This window comes from Lampetra planeri, chromosome 13, assembly GCF_965212315.1.
Source record: "Lampetra planeri chromosome 13, kcLamPlan1.2.h2, whole genome shotgun sequence".
Taxonomy (NCBI): domain Eukaryota; kingdom Metazoa; phylum Chordata; class Hyperoartia; order Petromyzontiformes; family Petromyzontidae; genus Lampetra; species Lampetra planeri.
The window spans coordinates 9,988,914-10,014,106 of NC_136119.1; the positions used below are offsets into that span (position 1 = coordinate 9,988,914).

General features: G+C 45.9%; 2 protein-coding genes across 2 annotated transcripts in view; one reads left to right on the plus strand and one right to left on the minus strand.

Annotated features, from left to right (window-relative positions):
- LOC144722047 (homer protein homolog 1-like) overlaps window positions 1-4,097 on the minus strand; it is a 39,616-nt gene extending 35,519 nt beyond the window's left edge. Inside the window, exon 1 of the mRNA XM_078600130.1 lies at window positions 3,353-4,097. Within this exon, the coding sequence (XP_078456256.1) occupies window positions 3,353-3,357 (5 nt within the window). The 5' untranslated portion in view covers window positions 3,358-4,097. The remainder of the gene's footprint in view (window positions 1-3,352) is intronic.
- Window positions 4,098-16,122: 12,025 nt separating this feature from the next.
- Window positions 16,123-23,995, plus strand: DDX49 (DEAD-box helicase 49). The gene is made up of 13 exons (XM_078600132.1): window positions 16,123-16,339; window positions 16,913-17,036; window positions 17,505-17,590; window positions 17,940-18,061; window positions 18,487-18,674; window positions 18,933-19,073; window positions 19,209-19,284; window positions 19,376-19,452; window positions 19,911-20,008; window positions 21,003-21,077; window positions 21,644-21,732; window positions 22,668-22,739; window positions 23,307-23,995. Exons 1-13 carry the CDS (start codon window positions 16,222-16,224, stop codon window positions 23,427-23,429), a joined length of 1,389 nt encoding a protein of 462 aa, XP_078456258.1. The 5' UTR covers window positions 16,123-16,221; the 3' UTR covers window positions 23,430-23,995.
- Window positions 23,996-25,193: the final 1,198 nt, after the last annotated feature.

Sequence of the window (25,193 nt, forward strand, 5' to 3'; positions counted from 1 at the left end):
AAAAAATAAAGTGTTTATCTTACCGAGAGAAAAGCTTCACAACATGTTTACGTCTAGCATCAGGCCACTTTCTGACAATACATTCCGTTTGATTGCAAATCTCCCTTGACGTGCACTTTCAAGAAAAACACATTCAGCTCGCAACATCTGGGCACTCGGCAGAGGCTGCGCGATGCATTTGGCGGAGCCTAAACAGTGACCGGAACACGCCAATGCTGGGAAGCCATCGCCTAGAAAAAAAACACATTTCCCGAAAATCTAAATTAATTCTTCGAAGGACAATGAATAAATAAAACGAGCACATCTGCCGCACCGATTTGACCGTGAGGTAATAAACCCCCCCGCTCCCCACCAACCAAATTAATAAATCGGTACCTGACGGATTACCCAACACTGGCGCTCGGCCGCACGGTGTGACCTTTAAACACAGGTCAGCCACGGTGTCCTCAACGCGCAGTCCTCGTGGGAAACTTCGGTCCGAGTTTCCCATGTCCGCGAATCATCGGACGTGCGCCACGTGTGATGACTTAATATTAACGAGAAGACGCGTCTGAATGGAGGAGTGGTAAACATTGGAGAGATGAGCGATGGTGCAGTGCGAGGAATGTGAGTTTAAGGAGCTCCTCCACAGCATTGCCAAGGCAGGGCCGTTGTTTTTCATTGAGGGCTTTCAATTCAACACAACTAATTTCCACGTCATTATCGGCATTTAAAGTTTAATATGGTACCTTTGCCCTCGTGGGGCCTCAAAGTGCCTTAACATAGGTTATATAACTTTTTTGTTTTTCATAACCAGCACACAAATCCTTGCAATAAAACGCGTGGGCGAACGTAAAGCCCTTGCATTTTTTCCCAAATCCCAGCAAAGTTGGAACGACACCCATTTCAACCAGTAGGGAGTTGCAGAGTCTTAGGCCTTCCTCTGGAATGGCATGGGCCCCAGCCCCTTTAAATCGATGTCTTGGGACCAACATAAGTACCAATACGGAGAATATCAGAGTCTTTATCGGAACATAGTGTACAGTCGATGTACCAGGGCAATGTTTATGGCTTTACGAAGTATACACAGGGAGGGGGCGGGGGTCGGAGGAGTGGTGTCACAGTGGTTAGCTCACTGCACCGTATGTGAAACCGACCACCTGTGATCGGCTACCAACCATCGTTAACATTAGCGATGTCGGAACCGGTTCTGGTCCCCACACCCACCTCATTCACCAAACCGTACGGACCAGCGTGATGAAGTATGGTCCGACAACCCCCGCGGCTGACACTGTTTTGGAAAGGTCGTCATCCAGTAGCGGATTGACCAAGGTGCTGGAAAACGATTTAAGTGTCCAGAATGTGAGCGTGCATAAGAGCCCACATGTGATTTCGGTCGGCCACCGGCAACCAACGCAGCTCAAGGGGAACCGGCGCGCTTCACCCTCAAGAGATCGACACTCCAAGAACAAGAGACACGGATAGTTCTGCAAGAGCGCCGCGTGTTTTCAAAAGGCGAATTGGATAGAACGCGACGGATGTGTTCGGAAACACATTTTTTTCATAACGCGATTGAGTGAACGGAGCTATGTCTATAATATAGTTGTTTTTGGGGTTAGATCGCGTAAATGTATAAATGTTTCGTTAAACCCGCCACCACCCGACACAGCCAATTAGTAAGGGTTGTCACGTAAACAAAACGTGGCCAATTTGTTAGTAGTGCAGCAACACCGCTGTGTCGGAAAGCAAATCCAAGCAGCGGTTGTTACGGCTGCATTGGCGCAGCATCGCACAATGCGCTGGGATGCTGCTGGATGCTTCTAGATGCTACCCACGCACCTCAGCAGTCTTCGTTCAGCCTGCGTGCACATCTCACGCGTTATCGTGACCTGTACTTTACCCTATCTTATATATTACTTATTATAACGCGTTTTTTCCATAACGCGGTGTTCATCAAGAACCCAAATACCGCGTTATATAAGAACAGCCTGTAATGGCAGACCTAGGTGGAGTGAGTTAGGGCTGAGGCTAAGTCTCCAGGGGAATACATTCCCACCACTCGCATGAAACCCAGCAGCCAAATGTCTTTGACCGGTGTCAAGTATGAATATTCAAGTCAGACGGTGTCCATGTTCGAACAATCATTGTTGTTATTGAATCAATGTTATGACGGCAGTCCTGAGCTAAAGTCCCCACCCCCGAACCCGGTTGTTCCATGCTCCTTACGGTCGTGAGACACCAAAATCCATCTCCTACAACAACGCTTATTTAATATTCCCCGGGGAAACAGATCATTGTTTTAGATAAAGTGGAGAATGTTCCTGATGTAACATAATTTCTCCTAGCCAATATGAAAACAGGAAGAGCTCCTGGACGAGATAAACTTCATTGTGGACATCAACAAAGGGGGACCAGCTTTTGGATCAAAATGAGCAGACCTCAATCGTGAAATGACTCCTCAATCACCCTTCTAGGTATAAAGGGAGAATAATATTTCAAGAAACTGATGTTTAGTTTTTAAACAATCCCGGAGAGGTGATGGGCTCAGTCAATTCCTTGACTGCAATTGGAACTCGCGACCCTCTTGTTTGTGAAGTGAGCGCACTGGCAATGCCCGCTGCACTGACTAAAAGTACAAGGAAAATGACTTATTTCCATCACCGTCTGCTGCTGTTGCTAAGAACAACAATAATACTACTACTCCCTACACAAGTAAACACTGTAGCGTCACAGCGGTTCACGACGCACGTGTTGCTTAATCATCAATCACATTCAAATTCAATACAACAGGATTTCACCCCCCCCACCCCCCAGTCTCCCCGCTGCCTTATCAACCTCCAGCATCTCATTAAGCTCGCAGCCCCGATAAACCTGGGTGACGCCAGGTGCTGTGACGCGTTCCGTGATTAGTTTTAACTGCGACGACGAATTGCCCTCTCACGCTGCACGACGTCGACAAATTGCTATCACTAGGGCGGTGACACGGCCCAGGGGTGGCCGCTTGTGGCAGAAATTCGCGGTTCGAATTCCGGCGGCCGCGCTGATTAATGCTGCGGTGTTGGGTGTATCGACCGTGCCCCCCGACTAACGCTGCTGAACACGGCGGACGTTGAAGAGTCGGTGGCCATTGTGTGTGCCACCTCCGCCACCGCCGTGGTGCGATTTCATTCCACGTTTGAAAAAAAAAAACGAAAAACAAGTTACCCGCAAATGTTCTTCACTGGGATCAACCGAGCAATCATCGCACGCCTCCCACCCACCCACCCACACGTGGCAGGACTGACTCGGCGAGGCGTCCTCAGTGTAGGCAAGCGCAACGCGGCCACGACAACGCGCGGCAGCCCAGGTGCCAGGCAGCGGTGTCCCGACTCACCCCATGACGGAGGACGACGGCAGCCGGCGGGTGGCGCCTGTCCCGCCTCCGCCGAGAGCTGCGGCCACGTGCAACTGCGTCGCGTGTCCACACGCAGGCACGACGGGGAGGTTGGAGGTGGTGGGGTGAGGATGGGGGGGGCCCTTCTCGGTCCCCTTACATTGAATCCGATCCGCCGCGGAAAATCGGCGGCGCTTGAGAGCCCCCGGCGTTTGAGTCGGGGTGGGGGGCGCTGGAGCGGGGGATGCGTTACGAGAGAATTCGCCGCACCCCCCCCCCCCCCCAGAGCAGCAGTGGCAGCGGCGGCCTCGGGCGCAAGGGCACACGCGAGATGGGAGGAAGAGGCAGGTGCGAGGCAGAGGGAAGAGTCAGAATAAAGAGGCAGGCGCCATCGCAGGCCGGACTGTTGGCGACACAATTTTTTGTTTGTTTGTAAGAAGAAGAAAAAAATAATCAACGAGCAGAAAAAAAAGCGAGAGAGAGAGATGAATGAATTTCCACCGAAAATGTGGAGAGCTACTTCAGAGGACGCAGTCTGCACGCTTCGGCACTCACCTGTGTGAGGAGCTCCGAGCAAAGCTTACCTACCTACCCATCCCAGCTCACCTGACAGCCCTCCCCCCTTCCCCACTACCTCGTGCGGCAGGAAACGGGCGTGGCACAGAGAGTCGGGTGAAGGGAGGCCATGCGCACAGATGACCACTTCGCTGACTTAGCTAACCCTTCGTCACTGGTGTAGCGCTTTCCAGTAGGTCGTGAGCAAACCCCTAAATAAACGAGACGCACAGAGGCGCGTTACGCGCGTCACGTTTATAAACCCAAGCAAATGAGGAATGGCACTGGAGCTGTATTTATATTTTTAAATAAAAGATTGTAATCTGAATGCGAATTACTTTTAATTATGCACGGATGTTTGAGTTGTGACCAGCGACAAATATGTTTTAACAATAATATTTACACAGTGACCACACAGACACACACACACGCGCACAGATAGAGATTATTATTTAGTCGTGCGAGACTGTTTGGAGCAAATGCCGGCATGCCACACGAATGCGTCGTGTGGCGAGCACCACGTTCATCATTGTCCACCTTTGTCTCCCCACTACTCCGTTCACACACTGCGGCGGTCACAGTAAGCTTTTTAGGGCTGACTCCGAACACACCCAGTAGGAATTTATAGATAAATAAAAGCCACTTTTCAGTTACTCATCGCATTGCCACGCGACAACTTTAACGTTTCGCACAACAGGTTTTACCAGAAACAGCTGAACGGAGGAACTTTCCCATGTCATAAAACCAGCACCGGTCAGCTGTTCCTTCAATTTCCAGGGGCATTGTAAGATGCCAGGGTGAATGAAACTTGGGGAACATGGGGGCCGCCCATAAATGACGTCACGCGATTTTGGACGATTTTTGACCCCCACCCCCTCGTCACACGGCGTCACAAAAAGCCAGACCCCCCCCCCACCCCCTCAAAAATGACGTCACAAAGCTCTGCCCCCCCCCCCCAAAAAAAACATGCTTCAAATCGCTTTAAGCTATTGCCATTGTAGTGCGTATTTAATGTGCCGCTGCACTCTGATGTTGTAGGAGAAAACATTTATCAAAAAGTCTATTTAATTAAGTAGAACGTGTTGTCTACATTTATTTAAAGTTGCGCATTTTGATGTGACGTCAAATTTCTCACCGACCCTCCCTCGTCACACATCATCACAAATGTCTGACCCCCCCCCCCCCCCCAGGTGCGTGACGTCATTTATGGACGGCCCCATGGGCATTCAATTCAACTGTCCTCGGTCAGGTCCACCAGTACGATCAGCGATCCCAGCTAAAACAACAACAAAGACCCCCGTATAGCCTTGACAGACAGTTGGGGCAAGTGTCGTTCGCGAACACCTATGAAGGCCGGCACGGCACACAAGGTGGGGTGGCCAGCACCGCGCCCGACCGCCTTTGTCTCCCCAGTGGCGACGTTTAAACATCACACCAGGTACTCATTTGAGGCCGAGTCGACCTAGGGGAGGCCCAGGACCGAGTTCAGATAACCGTCAACGGTGTTGGTGGTCGTGAGCGGCAATCGAACTCGGGTCTTTGGGTTCGTAGGGCAGCGTCGCGCTCACCACCACACTACCGCACCCACACACACGACACTGCATACAGATTATCTCCCATGGTCATTGTACACTGTAATGTACACACACAACACACTGCCTTTGTCTGAACACCTGCACCTCTCCCCACTTGGCAAGCCTAATGTCGCTGCCTTTCACCGGCAGAGCGCCCCAGGGCAGGTTTTGTGTCGTGAACGACGCCAGCGACCATAACGAGGCCCTAACAGCGTTGCATAGGTCAAAGCGGCACCTGCAATCTACTACCGCAATCTACTACACACGCGTTTATTGGGGCCTCGTTGTAAATCAGTGACAGGTTTTAAATAGGGAGGAAGAAAAAAAACCCACCAGGTAGAAGCCGGTTGAGTTGATGTTAAAACATGTATTGCAGCGATGTTGTTGTTATGATTACCACAACGACTACATAATGTGTTACACTTGCAGCCAGGGCCAAGATTCACACTGTTCACTGGATATTGGACGACACACGATCCATTCACAAAATAAGGCCTCGAATGATACCAACTAGTGCTTGCAACACGGCCGTGCACGTTTTGAAAGTGTCAGTTTCGAAAGTGGCAACTTCGCTCAAAATTGGGTGCAGTCAACTGAACGCGTTGGGGCGATGATATCAGCTGATGTGGAGCTCGATTGCCTTGCGTCGCAAGACTGAGACATTCCGATGGCTTCAGGAGACCATCATCCAACAGTGGATTAATAATAGCCGATGATCAAGATGAATACCTTTGAACGTAAACTGCTGGTCGTGAAATTACTTTCGTGACCTGCAACTGTAACTGGTTGCCGGTTCGGGATCGTGTCAAAAGCTGATAATCCCCCCCCCCCACCAGTAAAATAGTAACAGGTTGAGCAAGTTGAATGAGCAATGCCTTGCTTGTATTCGTGGGTGAATGTGACCGAGCTGCTAATGGGGAGCAGTGAACCAGTAAAATGCGGATCAAAAGCACCACTTACATTCACTGTTGCAACATTTTACAGCCATGGGTTGACTTGGCACACGAGGCACAAAGGAACAGCCTGTGAACGACGGCCTGGCTGGACACGTGGCAGAGCGAACGTGTACAGCCAAGTTGTCGAGTCGTCAGAATTCGGAGTCGTGATGCGATACAACAATATGTTATATTTCTTGACTCTTTGTTTTTTGTTTAGCCTGCATCGCGGTTTTGTTTTGTCACTTCATAAAAATGATGATCCGTACCTGCCATGTCACCGCCGTTAAGACACGCTTATGGAATTAACTTTAAATGTCCACAAACAGCCCGAAGAATTTGACGCACGCCAAATAATTACACTAAAAAGAGGTGAGCATACACCCACCGACTCTATACCCCTGCACGGCCTTTACCACAGCCCTGTTGCTGATGTTTGCCTCCTGCAGTGCTTCTTAACTCCGCATCACAACCCCAACAGTCCATCCTTTTCACCACTACCACGATTGACACGCAAATGAATCCACTGCACCCGATTGGTTTGGCCATGACGACCGCTGTACCTCGAGATTGCATCGGCTTCAGTCGAGAAACGCTGCCCTTGCCGTAAGCGTTATCAGCGGAGATAAACAAAGGCCACCGAGAAGGGGGCGTTGGAGGATGGACCATTTTCGCGAGGCACGTTGCTGGCTCTTCAATTTTCCATCGCCCCTTGCCAAGAAGGACAATTCTCCAAGTCGGGCGGAAGCAGCCCTTCCACCAGCATGTGTGCATAGGCCCCATCGGTAAACACTCCTGTACCAGATTGAAGGGTAAAAAACCAATTATCATATTTTTTACTAGCAAATGAGGTTCCAATGGTGTAAATTCTTACCCCGAGCTCTCATACTCTGATGGTGCATTGTCTTTGAGTTGTGCGCCTTTTGGCGTCATCTGGTCCAACCCATGTGAGACTAGGCTCTAATGAAAGCTGTCTCGGGTGTGGACCAACCAACTTCAAGGACAGTGCATACATTATCAGAGTTATGTTTTTTGTTTGCATTATGGCTGCAGGTATTGTGGTCTATGCAAACATGACTCCTTGTAAAAAAGGTGTCAGTTTTGTTGCCAGATAGAAGGGTAAAAAAACAATTATCACTCCTGTACCGTCGTTATTACCTGAGGTTGAAGTCAATGGGTCACGCCTGATGTGGAGAAGAATGAGTTGACATTTGGCCAAATCGCAACCACGCCTGGGCTCGCATTAATTTAAAGGGCGGTCCGTGCCACGTAAGCACTAAGGGCACACATAGTTAAATATATATATGTATATATGTCACAGTGAAATAACCTTTGGCAAAACATCTTTCCAAAACATGCAAGAGTGCCAATGACAACAGGCGCCTTCACATGAAAAAGGGGACTGTATATATAAATTATAACCACGATCATTCCACACTGCTCACACATAATAATAATAATATGCAGTACCGGAGTTATTTATTCGTCAATGTGTGACGAATAGGCAAAACAATTTTAAGTAAATATGTACCCAGCAAAAGCTATTCAAACCTCTTCGCATAATATAAATCAGATTACGCGTAACATTTCTCAAATGTTACTTTTTGTGTGAGAGGTGTACAGTATTTAATGAAATGCATTCGCACTTAGATGATCTGTCACGGTACTAGCGTCAAAACAGACTACTACCATTGATTACCAAATGAAAAATCATAGGTTAGCATCCAAATGGGCAATCCTAGAACATATTCTTGGTTCTTTCGGTAAAGTCACGTAGAAGGGAAATAAAAAAAAATATTTCAAAACATACGATTTATTACGTTTTATTTGTATTATTATGAAAAAAACATAAAATTAATTATGTTTTAAAAAATAATATGTATTAGGTATTATTTTATTTATTTTATTATTTCCCTTCTACGTGATTTTACCGAAAGAACCAAGAATATGAATCCCTGCAGTCACGAAAGCTTTGAATCGAAATCCTAGAACAGTATCGTGACACGAGTTGTCTATTTGTAAGATGAATGTGCAGCCTTTGCTGGCCAGTGGTTTTGAAAGAAGTGACAGTACCCACACGCGACCTGCCGGTTGATTGTGGCGTACCAATTTATAAACTGCTTGGCACACAGAGGTGGGGAGAATTTAGGAAACGTTCCAATTGTATGCAGTGCCATAGCCTCTCGAACCGAGGAGCTCTGGAATGCAAGCCCAGTGTGGCTTACGAATACACCATGGAAACATCCAGAAGTTGATGACAATTTGAATTGCAATGCAGTGCTACGCTGTAATTGTTTTGCAATATATTTCACATAAAAGCACTGTTTCAACATAAATTCAGCTTCCAAACCCTTGCAGGCAATCAAGCGAAAACATCTTGTTTCAATTATCCACGAACCTCCACCACTACAGAAATATGTAGCATATAAGGATTACATTTAGTGGTCGCTAAGCACCAAAACAAAGCTCCATCGACCCGCTTTTTATCAGCGCATTTCAGCGTTTTGTAATCCAGTGCTGAATGCCGAGTAAAAGACCAATTTGTCAATTTTAAAACCGCACCAATCACATTCATGGCCAATCCATGTATTGCATTTACATCTGCTGCTGTTGTGGACTGGCTCTCTGCCCCATCCGTCCCTGTTGTTAGACTCTCGGTTCATGACCTGCATCTTCTCCTCTGCCTATGGCCAAGGCTGGATTATGGACTGGGCCAGTGGGGCCAGTGCCCCGGGGCCTCGGACTGCCAGGGGGCCTCCAAGCCTCAGGCCGCGTGCGGTGCGTGGCCCAAGACTTCTAAAGGAAGTTGAATGCCAGGGCCCTCAGTGCGCACAGCGCAAGCTGACCACTAGGCCCCTGGGTGCTTATAGCGTGAGCTCACCACTAGGGCCCCCAGACCTCTCAGTGTTTACAATGTGAGCTCACCACTAGGGCCCCCAGACCTCTCAGTGTTTACGGTGTGAGGGCCCCAAGACCCCTTGGTGTTTAAAGAGTGATCTGACCACTAGGGCCCCCGGGCCCCGCAGCGCTTACAATGTGAGGCCCCTCGGTGTTTAAAGCGTGAGCTGACCACTACTGCCCCCAGACCCCTTGGTGTTTAAAGAGTGATCTGACCACTACTGCCCCCCAGACCCCGCGGCGCTTACAACGTGAGTTGACCACTAGGGCCCCCTGGCCTTTCGGTGCATACATCGAGCGTGACAGCTGGGGCCCCTTGGTACATGCAGTGCATGCTTAAAACGAGAGCCTCTCGGAGAGTACAGTGCTTCTGTAGAACTGAGCCACCGGTTGGCACGCTACAATGCGCTGTGACGTGATACAATATTCACCAACAAGTCAGTTCATTCTGCATAACAGGACAGTTTGAAGGACATCATATTATGGCAAGTCGTTCGTTATTTCACTTACCGTAACTAGCTATCTCTTTATTTTAGCTAGCTGCCCATTTCCCCTAGCTAGCTGTCCATATGATTCAGCTCGTTAACAGAAATTAGTTAGCTAGCTGCCATTTTTGCCATCTAGCTGCCCTTACAACCAAATTAGCTGCACTAAAAAGCCAGCTAGTGAGACCTAGGGCTCGTCGTTTGTTGAAAGCTTAGTTAGCCGTTGACAAATCAATCATCACAAATACACCGCGGTTTTGTGAAACATTAAAATAAATATGCCAAAAGCTATATTTTTTCATACACTAACGCATGAGACCCAATCCATACTTAAAGATTCAGGAAAACCCCATTATTTTTTCCCGTAGACCGTCTGTTTCTAGATTCATTGAAGTAGATAATGCTAACGTTGAAATGCAAATTGTCGACAGCCCTCCCGATTGATGGGGTGTGGCCTACGTGCATCGTCTCCACCAAGTAATTTCACTGACTCATCAGAAACCTTCGTTGTTTGTTCAGCCAACGAAAAAAAGTTATGTTTTGAATTTCATGCAACATAATTCTCTCTGTGTCAGGCAGGTATATAAGACATTTCTTGGTAGGAAAAGCCACAGACAGATGCCTGTTTTCTTGCTTGGTATGCCACAGTAATATATTCAGAGACTTTTTTCATCTTTTTCTAAAACAGCAGCCTTGTTAAAGGCTATTTTAACAATCCCTCCTACGGGATATTTTCTAACAGCCTTTTTAAAGGTTTAGGGTTATTTAATTGAACGTGCTTTTATATTTTCTTCTTTTATCTATTCAAAGCTGCCTTTAGGTACAAGTAGACTATAAAATACTACCACTTGATTATATTTTCCAACCACATTATTTAAAGGGTGTTGTCATTATTAATATACATTTATTAAATTATTATTTAATCAGTATTGAGATATGCTATAAATATATTCATATAAATAGCATTCTCGTTCTGAAACATGGACCACAAACGTTGGAATAGTGGTGCTTCCAAAAGGAAAGCCAAAAAAAAGGAGGCAAGAGAGGCAGTTTTGCTACAAAGTGTTCCACTCATTGCCAACTTCTTTCAAAAACCTCTGATAGTAACAATGACGACAGCAGCACTATTGTCAGCTGTGAGGAAGGAACTCGCACTAATTCAGTTTCCAGTAATGTTGTCACTCCCCCAGAGCCATCCTTTGAAGGCGAAACCTCAACAGCTGATGGTATACAAGAACCATCATTTCCACCTCAGGAGCAGTTGGGTAGTTCACAAGAATCAAATCAGCAACTAAGCCATTCCTGGTGCTATGACGTCACTGACCCTGCATTATTGCAAAGCACTTTCAGTGACATTGTTAAGTCTGCTTATTGAAAGTCCCCTTCCAAAAACGCAGTGAAAAATACCCAGCTTCAGTCCGAGATAGAGCGCTTGGTGGAAAGACTCGAAGTTTCAACATGAACTTCTGAACTGTATATTGCCAAGTGGGCAGGTTTATAGACAGTGGCTACTGTACTCAACCCCAACAGGTTGTGTGTACTGTTTTGCGTGCAAATTGTTCTCCAGCAAGCTCGGTGGCTTTAGTCAGAGGTTTAGTGACTAGAAGCACTCTGAAAGAATAGGGGAACACGAAAAGAGTGCAGAACACAGATCATGCATGCTTGCTTTGCCCCAGCAGACAAAGGGCGTTGCTATAGATGCATATCTCATACAGCAACTTGACGTGGAACGTAAATACTGGAGGGACATTTTGAAAAGAGTTGTAGCAGTGATCAAGTTCTTTGGTGAAAGAGGACTTGCGTTTAGGGGAGATGATGAACGGTCTGGGTCAACCCATCACGGTCATTTCCTTGGCATCCGAGAATTGCTATCACAATTTGACTCATTCTTAGCTGAACATATTAAAAAGTTTGGCGGAAACGGAAGAGGCACAGTGTCATATTTGTCATCGACAATAAGTGAAGAACTCATTGAGCTAATGGGTCAGAAAACTTGCCAAACAATAGCAGATGAGATTCGGGATGCCAAATATTTTTCAAAAATTGTTGACTCCACCCCAGACCTGTCACATGTGGACCAACTGACGTTCATATTCCGGTTTGTTAACAGCAGCGGAAATGTGGTGGAGCGATTCCTGGGCTTTGAACAAATTGAGAGCCACACTGGTAAAAGTTTAGCAGGCTGTGTGACTTTGATGGTGGAGGGCCTTGGGTTGAACCTCTCAAACTGTAGAGGTCCGTCATATGACAATGCAAGCAACATGTCAGAAAAATACAATGGGCTACAGGCCCACCTGAAACAAAAACACCGTCTGACAGAGTATGTGCCTTGCGCAGCGCATTTTCTTAACCTTAGACGGCAGTGGTCCAGAGGCTGACGAGTTTTGTTTTATATGTTGCAGTCACTGTACACATTTGCTCTTCATCCATACACAGATGGAGGAAAGTCTTTCGGAAGACAGATGTCAGACTGGCATTAAAATCGCTGTCCAGTACTCGGTGGAGTGCTCGGGCAGAGTCAACCAAGGCACTGTGGAGAAATTACACCCACATTAGAGAGGCCTTCGGTGGTATGTGCAATGATGATAATGAGAAAAGAGATACTCGAATTGAGGCCGCTGGACTATGTGCTAAATAGGACACCTTAGAGATGGTGTTCATGGCACATTTCTGGGACGTCGTACTTGACCGGTTCCATGCTATACGTATGCACCTACAGAAAAGTGACATTGACATCTCTGTAGCAGCACAGCTTTTGTCTTCTTTGAGGGATTTTGTGGCGGGACAGCGAGACCAGTTTGAGGCTTTTGAAAGGGCAGCCTTAAATGTGACAGGTGTCTCTCAGTCATATAAGCACGATCTTCAGCGAAAGAGGAAACGCAAAACATTTGCAGATGAGAGCTCAGAGCCAGGTGTGACACTTGAGGGGAGGGAGAAGTTCAAAATAAAAACATTCTATGTGATAATTGAAAAGCTAGTGGCATGCCTTGAACATCGCTTGGACGCTTACAAACGTTTCACCAGTCTCTTTGGAGTTCTGTTTTTGTCAGATCAGGTGTCTAGCAGTGATGTCATAGTGGAAAAGGTAAATGCACTCTCCACTGCATATCCATCAGACCTGGACATTAATTTTGCCAACGAACTCATCCAATTCAAGTCTTTCATGTCTGACTCTGAGGGTGAGAAGTGCCCAACTAAATTGCTTGAAACGTTGCAGGCACTTAATCTGCAGTCAGTGTTCTCCAATGTTTTCGTGGCACTTCAGATTTTTCTAACTTTGCCAGTGACAAACTGCCAGGGTGAGTGGACATTTTCCCTTTTAGGCAGAATAAAAAATGAGCTGCGGAGTAGCATGTGCCAAACACGTTTCAGCTCATTGTCACTTATGTAAATAGAGTCAGACCTTGTCAGACAGCTCGATTTTGACGATCTAGTGGATGATTTTGCGAGGAAGGCAAGATAGACACCAATATAGGAAAGCGGGGGGGGGGGCATCCAAAAGACATGTGCCCAATGGCCTCACGGGACCATGATCTGGCCCTGCCTATGGCTGTCTCTTTCAATTTATAAAAAAATCCACCTTTTTTCCAGGATGCCCAAGTCCCAGTTTTGTACAGCGTTGTGAATTGTTGCATGTAGATGCAACAATATATTCGTCCAACTTGATATCGATGTTAGGGTCCATTGAGTACATTTCTCCTCTCTGCTTGTTCTTGGAGATGCCATTGCCAATGATGATTACTAAATGAAAAATACAATTGTCAACCACGTGAGTGTAGGCTATGGATAGACTATTTCAGGTTAGCTGTCCTTCCTAACTTACCTGTTTACAAAAAAAAACAGAGTTTGGTAGCCAAATACAACTAGACTAAGTGATGACCTACAATGGCTGGGCATTCTTCAATGTCTATACATTATTGGCCTGTAGCCATTCATTTTGTCAGCTGAGATAATGCAATTACAATAAGCATTGCCAAGTCATCTAAACACATTCACATGCAATATTTCACATGGCCGGTGCATACTGCAATTCCATTAAAATATACGAAAACATGCTTCTTACTAAATTTCATTATGTCACAGACACGTGTAAAGTTTTCATGTTCTTCTTGCATATGCCTGGATGTTCTCCAGGGATTCTGCCTTCCTCCTCTCGTGAATACCAGCATATGTCTTAAATTGTCTCGATGTAAAACAGTACATGACACAGGGCCGTTGAAGTACACTGAAATGACCTACACGCTCAGATTGAACGTGGCAGGAGATATCTCTATAAACAAGCGATGCCAGCTGACTGACATCATAACAGAGACCTTTACTGACGTGTCCAAGTGTGCTCTGGTAATGGGGTGACCACAAAGTAAATGTATGCCGAGACTGTAGCCACGTGACGTTGACACTGCAGATCAAGTCTTCGTAGCTGTGCAATACAGCCACCTGCAGGCAAATTGATGTATAACAAAGCCTTGTGGCCAGATAAGCATTGCATGCATTCATTCCGTATTCTCCCAATTGGCTCACTTAATTCTTACTGGCTTGTTTGCTCGTCCTAGGACGGAAGCTTAAATATTAAAGATGAAGATTTACGTTTTCTTGTGTGATTCACCCGCTCATGATTATTAATGACGGGGGAGGGGGGGGCCTCTTGTGCAGTGACGTCACGTACGGATGTAGCATTGTACTGCGTATATTTATTTTATACCTTCACTTTCTGTAACGAAACGCCTGCGTAGATTTTTTTTTTCAATAAATCAACGTCAAACTTAAAGCGAATTTGGGTAAAATTATTTCATTCCGCTCGACCTTCTTCGACGGGAGTGTAAAAATCCACCCGCTCATGAATATTAATGAGGGGGGTGGGCCTCATGTGGAGTGACGTCAGGCGCTGGAGTGGGCCTCATGTGGAGTGACGTCACGCGCGAAACACATTCTTGGCTTAACACATCCCTGCGGAGGGAGCTGGTAGGAACGTTGGGTTGCTCGGTCAATGGCCAGGGTCAACGGCGGCGTGGTGTATTCCGCAAATATGCCCGACTGTGAGGGCGGGCACAAGCCGGCGTGAGTAGGTTAAACATTGAGTTTTATAAGGGCACCACGGGGTGATCAGCCCCTCCCCACCCAGCCCCACCCCTCCCCACCCAGCCCCTCCCTCCCCACCCTCCCCTCTCCACCCAGCCCATTTTTGGATGCACGACGGACGGACACAATAATCCCCTGTGGGCTGGTGGAACCAGGAGGTTCCTACCAGTATTATAGTAGTAATAATCTAGTAGGCGTGTGATCGAGTTTGTCATTTTATTGGCACGTTGGAGAGCGTTGTACTTTCATAAGCGTTTTATTATCTGGAGAATACGGTGGTTGTGTTTTACACGAACATTCATGATTTAATATTTTTAAGCCGCCTTCCTAAGGAATGGTTTCGGCCATGTGGCTTTCCCACCGCTAGTTGATAGCCCTTGATGAAGATGTGTGTTCCAGTGTTCGTATACAACGTGTTTTTTTTCTACAATCGTTATCTTCCCCGGTCTCGATGAGCTCTCATCCGATACAAAAATTGACCTCAAGTCTCACTAAGACGTAAAGACTACTGCCTAAAATGACTGCCCAACAATTCACGATTGTTGCAGTAATTTATTTATTTTCTTTCTCCGTGACTTCACCGAAAGAACCAAAGAGTAGTTGTGTATTACACAGCATTGTCTGAGCCGGTTCGAATGCAGCTCGAGCTGCACACGTGGTCTGCACTCAAACCAAGATCCGCCACTGACGGCGCCTGTGCCAGGCTAGGTGCACTTTGAGGCCACGTGAAGTGTCAAAGGCTCACTGACAGGAAGTCGCAGGACAGACCCAGCAGGTGCCACGGGTCAGTTGACTGAGATGACCGGTACCCCCTACTGTGCCGATTTTCTGCATTTATCCACCCGGGGCTCCGCTCGTTGTTGTGAGCTCCTCTGACCTATTGTTTTTGAACAGACTGTTGGGGCAAGTGCTGTAAGCGAGCACCTATGAAAGCAGGCACGGCACACGAGGGGGTGGGGTGGCATTTGTCTCCCCAGTGGCGATGTGTACACACCACACCGGCTACTCATTTGAGGCTGAGTTTACCTATGGGAGGCCCAGGATCCGGTTCAGATAATCATCACTGGGTGTTAGTGGCCGTGAGTTGGAATCGAACCCGGATACTCGGGGATTTGTAGCGCATCGTAGTGCTAACCGCTGCACCACCGCTTCCACCACACCGCTCCCACCCCACCACGTGGAGTCGCTCATGCCAAGCGGCCGAATAGCATTGTGGGTACCGGAACACGTGGTGGCCCACGTGGGCACCTCGCCCCCCCCCCTCTTCCGGTGTGCGGGCGTTCCCATTCTGCCGCCGTCGGTCCCTCTCGGAGCTCCGTGGAGCGCGTGGAGTGCGGCACGCCATGGCGAACCTCTTCAAACGTTTGGGTCTTGACGACTGGCTCATGCAGCAGTGTAAGCAGATGGGCATATCGAAGCCCACGCCGGTGCAGGAGAACTGCATCCCGCCAATACTGAGAGGTGAGCGAGAGAGCGAGGCCTGCGGCCTAGCGGGACAGGCGTTTTACGATTTGCCTGAGTTGGACGGCCGTGTGCCGTGTGCCTGCCTGACTGAACCCGCCAGCTAATGTTACACACTGTGTAACGTGTATGGACATGGGGTCAGAATTGCATGGGCTGGGTAACGAAATCTAACGTTAAACACTGTGTGTGTGTGTAACGTGTATGAACATCGGGTCAGAACTGCATTGGCTGGGTAACGAAATCTAACGTTAAACACTGTGTGTGTGTAACGTGTTAAATACTGTGTGTGTGTAACGTGAATGGACATCAGGTCAGAACTGCATTGGCTGGGTAACGAAATCTAACGTTAAATACTGTGAGTGTGTGTAACGTGTTAAATACTGTGTGTGTGTGTAACGTGTTAAATACTGTGTGTGTGTAACGTGTTAAATACTGTGTGTGTGTGTAACGTGTTAAATACTGTGTGTGTGTGTAACGTGTTAAATACTGTGTGTGTGTAACGTGTTAAATACTGTGTGTGTGTGTAACGTGTTAAATACTGTGTGTGTGTGTAACGTGTATGGACATCAGGCCAGGACTGCATGGGCTGTGCTCAGACGGGCAGTGGGAAGACGGCCGCGTTCGTGCTTCCTATTCTACAGAAACTCTCCGAGGACCCTTATGGGATTTTCTGCTTGGTGCTCGCACCCACCCGGTAAGACGGTGTCTTAAATCAGATTTTGTGGAAAGATGATTGCCCGTAACGTCTGGTAACCCTGCGGTGTTTGTTAAACAATCCTGACTACCGATGAGACCCACAAAGGTACAAAAAAAACAATGCAGTGTCTGGGTAATGCTGCTGGAAATAATTGTCATGAAAAGCACAGGACAAGCTATTAGCACTAAATTGAACAATCAAACCCTAAGTGTTTAAAACTTGTGAAGGTAGCACACCCTAATGGACTAACGTTGTACCTTGTATCATGGAGAACACTTTTATTTTCCTGCCAAAAAGTGAATTGGTAATAGTGATAATTGTGGTGTTGAATGTGTGCACTTCTACAACATTGTGGCTGTCAAATAAATGAGGGCAATTTATTTGACAATTTGAAGTCGTCATATTACCATGCAAGTGCAATTTTGTATGTTTTTAACGTTTCCTAACATTGATGTTCTTTTGCAGGGAGTTGGCATACCAGATCGCAGAGCAGTTCCGTGTTATGGGAAAACCATTGGGCCTCAAGGATTCAGTCATTGTTGGAGGCATGGGTGGGTGGCTCATACATTATCAGTGCAGTTTATCACTTGCATTAAAGTTATTCTGTTTACAGTTCACTTCATGGTGTCAACTCAGAACTGTAGTTACAGTCATACATATTAATGCTCGCACCCAGAAAATGTGAATGCTTGTCTTGAGAGACACTAGCTAAAAAGTTGTTGCTTCACCATAACACTACATTATTATTTTACAGAATAGCTGCTATCATAAGGTCAACCCAAATATGATGAGCTTAAGAGTTACATTTCTTAACACCCCTCAAGTGATCTGGTCCGATACTAAGATCAGGTCCAATACACTCACACTGGAATGGGTGGCATGTGTGTGTGTGTATTACAGACTCTGTGCGGCAAGCCCAGGAATTGGCCCGGAAGCCTCACGTGGTCATCGCTACCCCAGGACGCTTGGCTGATCACCTCCGCAGTTCCAACACTTTCAGCCTCAAGAAAATACAATTCCTGGTAAGCCTAGCATTGCTATATATCTATATCTTATCACTACTTTAGGTACTTTAAGAAAATCACTATTAAAATTGTTTCTGATTAATGAAAACATGGTCATCTATCAATTTTTTAATGTTTAATATATTTGTGAATTGGTCATATACTTTTAATAGCAGATTGGCAGAATTTTACTGTCATTTTATAGGCATATCCTAAGCTACTATCATATCTTTCTGATACTTTATCAGCAAATTATTGATGCTACCAGCAATATCTAATGTTTTATGCCAAGTGAACTGAACCTTAATATATCTTAGAATAGGTGAACACATGTAAAATCAATAATTAAAGTATAATTTAAGACATTGGTGAATTCTATTTTGGAAGTGAGTTGTTGCTTGCTGCTTTGTTGCCAAGCCGTCACGGTGTTTCGCTTGCCGCAGGTCATGGACGAGGCTGACCGTCTGCTGGAGCAGGGTGCCACTGACTTCACGAAGGACCTCCAGGTCATCCTGCAGGCCCTGCCAGCCAAGCGGCAGACGCTGCTGTTCAGCGCCACGCTCACCGACACGCTGCAGGAGCTACGCAACCTTGCGCTCACCAACCCCTTCTTTTGGGAGTCCAAGGAGCCGTGAGTGCCTTCAAGACCTTTGTCATCACTCTCGGTATCAGTCGTTGCTGCGAGCTGTTATTGCTGTGCTTCTGATAAATGTCCAGTACCTTGAATTTTTGCCTTGCTTAACTTACATATTTCTCTCAAATATACTGAATTTGGTAAATTACTTGATAGCAATGCCATGGCTTGATATACCTATAGATATCATGTTTTGCATGTGGCAGACTTTAGTAGTTGTCAGCGTTTGATGCAATGCTTTCGATTTCACAAAAGGGTACGGACAGTGGAGGAGCTGGACCAGAGGTACATCCTGGTGGCAGACAAGGTGAAGGACGCTTACCTGGTGCACATCATTCAGAAGATACAAGACGCTCACGACGACTGGTCCATCATTGTCTTCACGAACACCTGCAAGTGAGTGCCTCACCCAAGCAATGTTTAAATCTGCGTGGCCTTGCCCAGCTCATGGCATTGTGAGTCATTAGTACACAAGCCCAGTTGATTTTTGTTGTTGTCATTGTATGTTAATTATTCTCTGCTTGCTTCCAGGAATTGCCAGGTTCTCAATATGATGCTGCGTCACTTCAACTTCCCAAGTGTGGCACTGCACTCCATGATGAGACAGGTAATTCTCATCTCTGTAATCAAATTGCAGTTTCCAGAAAATATTCCCAATCATTTACGACTTCAATTAAGCGGCAATTTCTTTTTTTCAGACTGAGCGATTTGCATCGCTTTCCAAATTCAAGTCCAGCGTGTTCAAGATCCTCATTGCAACAGATGTGGCTTCAAGGTAAGCTGAACTTTTCAGATATCACATGAATTGTAATGTCCCAATTGTCCCGGAAGTTCACAGACACATGACATTAAAAAGCTGGTTTCATTATTCTGCTTATACTTTTTTCAATCTTAATGCACTTATGCATTTAGATAATGTGTCAATATTGATTTGAAGCTTTCGTGACTGCAGGAATCCATACTCGTTGGTTCTTTTGGTAAAGTCACGTAGGTATAAAATAAATCACGACGTTTCAGGCGCTTGTGTTGCGCCCGAAACGTGATTTATTTTATACCTACGTGACTTTACCGAAAGAACCAAAGAGTATAATGTGTCAATAGCTGCTAATCGATAGGCACTCGCTGGTCATCAGTCTTGAAAATGTATATCATTGCACTAATCCCATTTTTTTTGTCGGATTCACGTATGAAATTCAGTCCACTGTTTTTGTTCATGCGTTCCTTTTGGGCCAGGGGTCTGGACATCCCGACGGTACAAGTCGTGCTGAACCATAACACACCATCGCTGCCAAAGACCTACATCCACCGCGTAGGGCGCACAGCACGTGCAGGTGGGTAAAGCACAGATCTCACCGTATCAGTTTTTACAATTGTACAAACTTAATTGGCTGTACCAGCCTAACCGACATTACGGTTGCACCAAGTCCCAAAAATAAATGAATCGAGTGGTAATATTTTGCAGCTCTTTGTCAATCCACTGCTGATTGAAGACCTTCCCTCGTCTGTCATGGGGCTTGCTTGACAATATCATGGGGAGCAGTGATGCAGCGGTTAGCGCGCCGCGCTACGAACCCGGCGACCAGAGGTGGATTCCCGCTCATGGCCAACACCAGTGACGATTATCGGAACCAGTCCTGGGCCTCCCCTAGGTCGACTCGGCCAGTGTGTAACAATCGCCGTTGGGGAGACAAAAGTGGCCGGGCGTAATGCTGGCCACCCCCACCCCCTCATGTGCTGTGCCGGCCTTCATAGGCGCTCGCTATAACAGCACTTGCCCCAAAAGTCTTTTAAGGCTACACGGGGGATCTTTGTCTTTGATCATACCCCACTAGGCATGTCAGTGCGGGATGGTGAATGGGGGAACCAGATGAGGTATTGCTACTCGCCACCGATGTATTCCGTAGCCAGGAATCAAATTCGGGCTGCCAGGTTTTGTAGCGCAGTGGACGAACGACTGCACAGCCGCTCACAACATAATTTACACTCACGTTTCTCCTGCCACAGGAATTTCATATTTTAAAGCAGTGGCACTGCTGGGTTGGGTAATTATGATCATGAATATATATTTATGAATGGCTTAATTGGTCTGTGGAGACATTAAAACCATGATTCAGATCGCAATGTTGGAAACACCTGCTCATTCATCAAGTGAATCTTTTTTTTTATGCACAGGGACTTTTCGTGTTCAAGTAATGAACTTGAAACATATTTTTTGCATAATTTTTTTACATAATTAACTGGTGATCTAACTTGGTGCAGCGTGTGAGCATGCAGCAGTAAATGTTGTTTGTGTGAATTACGCATCACTCTCTGCTCTCTTGACAGGGCGCAATGGAGTGGCTATCACCATCGTGACCCAGTACGACATCCACCTGGTGCAAGCCATCGAGGAGACGATCCGTGAGCATTCACACTTTCAAACATCTCTGTTAAAATTCACCATCAATTGATCCACTCTACATTACAAACTCGTCACTCCGTTAGCCTAAATTTTATATTAGCCTATCATTTAAAAGTAACTTACATCAATGGTACGTAATCAAATATTGCATGTACAATTTGTATCCATGCATCCTGAGCATGAAAGGATTAATATTAATTCTGGAATGGTTGTCTTGGTACCTGCCGTATAATATATATGCTTATGGAAACAATACCTTTAAGCAGCTAGAAAGACATTTTTACTTGGGATATACATGACTTCATGAGCCCTACAAAAAAGTTGACACTGCGTACACATTAAGTAGTAATAATAATGTACTTTGTTTTTGGAAAAGCTCAATGAATCTGAAGACATTGATAGTAATTGTAGGTCTCCGCACCTCCTATTCGCACAATCGGCTACGTACACTGCAAACGAAGTTCTACATGTCTCACCATTTGTGGCACTTTCCCAAGGAGAGGTGTGTGGGGAAGTGGATGGGTTTCACATTCCCCCCCCCCTCCGTGTTTGCCTTGTCCCCTAGATACGAAGCTGAAGGAGTTTGTAACGGAAGAGAAGGAAGTGCTCAAGATTCTGACGCAAGTCAACGTGAAGCGTCGCGAGTGCGAGATCGTAAGTCCCCTCGCATTCTCAGCTTCTCGGAGCTCGACGCCTTTTTAAAGAATTGTTGACACGAGACAATCCGTGGCGGCGAGGAAAGAAGAAATGGGTTAAACGTCCGTTGTGAAGAATAGCACGAATGTAATGGGGATTCGCTTGGATTTGTCGAACTCGTAAAATACCCTTTTAATTATTCGTAACATAATTTTTTTTTTAAATATAACCAACACAAATAAATAAGCAAACAAGATTCCTCCCCATATTTGTCCCTCCACACAAAAAATTCAAGTTTTTCTACACACAACATTAGTCACAATGACATAATCTTTTTATAGTTTTGTTTTCCACAACGATGCTAATCATTAATTTGTGTTGTGTTTAATAGCATTTTGTGTCAAGATAGGACCCATATCTATCAAAAAGGGTTCTTGCCAATAAACATCTGGCAGTTATCTAGTATTTGTTCACGCAAGCCTTAATGCTGATGAGACACTGATTTTTTGAAACCCACTCCAGAGTTTCCTTGTGTTAAACCAATACTGCTGCAATTATGCATTCCCCCCAGAAGGCCATGGTGGCTGATGGGATGCATAGAAATTGCTTCATATTTTTTTTGTGTAAAGGGACAGATATGGGAAGCAGACAATTCTGATTTATTTTGTTTGCTGCATTCCGCTGTGTGACTATACCTCTGCGTGTTATCAACCCTAACCTGTGTTTAGGGTACATTCTACAGTACTTGCAGCTAAATGTTGGTGAATGCAGTGGACTTGGTTATTTAAATACGTTGTGTATTGGCTTCTCAGCTGAGATGAAGTGCAAGTTTATGATGTTTGAAGCCGAGGTGTTGATCTTTAGACTGCATTTGCTCGGCACGCCAATCACACCTGACTGCAGTGACGACACGGGTTATGTAACGCTCTTTGTGATCGATCTGCACGTTTCAGAAACTGGAGGAGGAGGACTTTGATGAGCGAAAGGAGACTAATAAGCGGAAGCAGATGATACTGGAAGGGAAGGTAAGTCTACATACATGGTCATCGTTTACAAGTTGTGTTTTAATGCAATTCATGTATCAAGCTGTAGTTTTTTTGTTGATACAATGAGTTGTAATGGCAATTGGTGGCCCCATTTATCATTTGAGATTGATTTACACTACACAGGGTCGTACGGAGGTTACTTGATCTGATGTTTTATTATGATGGAAGACCTTGCGTCCACCTCCACAGGGGCAATGAACGTATGCACATGTCTCATATATCTCGCTGGGTACTGCTGTGATTATAGCACTAGACTTGCAATGAGGTTTCAAGTTGAAATCTCAATTGGGGAACAACAACTCAGCTTCTCATCACTTCTGGATTCTACAACAATTACCACTTCGTGGGAAATCTACAATGCGCATCCTTTTCGGTGAATAGCCTCTGCCAAGGGACGGTGGAATTTCCACAACTGACTTGGGACGAGATTTGCTTGCCCCATGGCTAATGCAGGGGAGGTAGGGACGCTTTCAATTTTTAAACGTACATTTTCCAAAGTTTTTTGTTGATGAACTCTGATGGAGATGAATTTTTTGTCAACTTCAGGATCCCGACATTGAGGTGAAGAGGAAGGCAGAGCTGCTGAAGATCAAAAAGAAACGCAAAAAGGAAAGGCTCGCATCCAGAATACAAGAAAAGCTCGAGAAGAAAAAGCAGAAGCAGACGTGAAGGCCGCAGGAAATCCAATGCACACCAAACGACGTAGTAGTATAAAAGTGATTTTAAGTCAATTTCAAATATTAACTGTGAATTACTGACATTTAACCCCTTTATAATGCTACATTGATGTCATATGTGGGTTTTCTGGGGAGTTAATACCATGATTTGGGAAATTCACCAGCCATTTGTGGCTTGCCACAAGCTCCCATTGAAATCCTGTAATTTTTCAGCTTTCTGTGTTTTTTTATGCAACACGTTCATCATTGACACTGCCGTAAAAGGATATAACACCCAGCATTTCAGGCAATGGCACACATTGGCCTGCTAGAATTGGATGAATGAACGAGCAATTTGATTTCTTAGCGGAAATTTTCGGTCACTTGCCGATTAAGCATGATTTATGTTCCAATGTGTGCTTCTTTGCCAAGTTTTTGAATGTTCCACTTTTTGGTAAAACGTAACAAAAGCACACCGTGTATTTGTATATAAAATGTATGTATATTTTACAGAAAATATTTAATGGATCTCGAAAAGTGGGTAACGTTTAAAAAATAATAAACATGTATGCAACTGCTCATGTTATGTTCTTCGTGACTATTCCTTACGAAAGAACCATTTATTGAGGTCCTAGAAAAAACTTCTGAGGGACATGACTAAAGTCTTCATGGAAGATGATTCCTGAGTGTCTAGAGTTCATTTGACAAGCTCTCGTCGTCACCAGGGCCAGCCACACAAGTAGTCGTATGAACAGACGAGTTCTGCATCAAGGACCGTAATGCCTCAGAAGGATGTACCGGGCAATGAGTTCTGAGTTATGCTCAGCGGGGTGGGAGGTGGATGTTGAGATTTCCCACTACGTAGCTAATTGCAGGTGTCGGGGAAGGACAACAAACTTAACCCAAAAATCAGTTGTGAAGAAATTAGTTTTCAAATCTAGATTAAAAAGTGCATGGCTCCAGTGGTGGCGAATATCGGCAGAGCGTTCCAAATGGCCGCAGAAGCGCATCTGAAATCGTGCGATGCGGTGATGATGGCCAGCCAAAAGCGGCTGCTGCTGCAAGGATGACCAGAGTTCGTTCGTGAGGTGGTTTATGCTCCTTGACGGGATTTGTAGCGAGGTATTGTGGCTCATTTGTGGTAATGGTGGGGGGCCCTGGGAGTCGTCAAGCGCGAGGCAGGGGCATCCAGGTGTGGGGACGTGTACGTGGGGAGGACCTTTGGTCACGACGGGTACTTTCGCTACATTATAAAAAAAAAAGATTTGCAGGCTGGAGGGACGGAGAGAGGGTGACGTCCAAAGGACAGACATGCTGCTGGTTTGATATAAAGAACGAGACTTTTGCCCGTCCAAGGACAGGTGTATTGTATTAAATCTGAAACTTGCAAGCGAAAAGCAGACCGCGACGTGATGTTCATTGCATCAATTCGTGTGCAATTTGTAAGGCCGCGGTGACACAGACCTATTGCATTTAAAGGTTAAAATCCCTTGTTCATCGTGACGTCCTTTTTACTTTGATGTCTCAACAGCGTCACGGAGATCACGTGACGTGAGGGTTCTGTCTTTGTAGTGAGGGTTGTGAGTTGACGCCGAGGAGGGGGGAGGAGGCGCCTCGCCCCCCCCCCATGTGGAGTGACGTCACCCGCTAATTATTATGAATGGAGGGGGTGTCCATTTGGAGGACGTCACCTTAATGATTATTAATGGCGGCTGTTCGATGTGGAGACGTCACCTGCTCATGAATATTAATTAGGGGGGCTGGTCGATGTGGAGTG

What these genes read in the sequence shown, in the direction of transcription:
- DDX49 (XM_078600132.1), top strand. Translation starts at nt 16,222, where the DNA reads ATGGCGAACCTCTTCAAACGTTTGGGTCTTGACGACTGGCTCATGCAG. An exon ending in AGTCATTGTTGGAGGCATGG is followed by an intron (nt 17,591 to 17,939) that starts GTGGGTGGCTCA and finishes TGTGTATTACAG; the next exon opens with ACTCTGTGCGGCAAGCCCAG. An exon ending in AGCCATCGAGGAGACGATCC is followed by an intron (nt 21,078 to 21,643) that starts GTGAGCATTCAC and finishes CTTGTCCCCTAG; the next exon opens with ATACGAAGCTGAAGGAGTTT.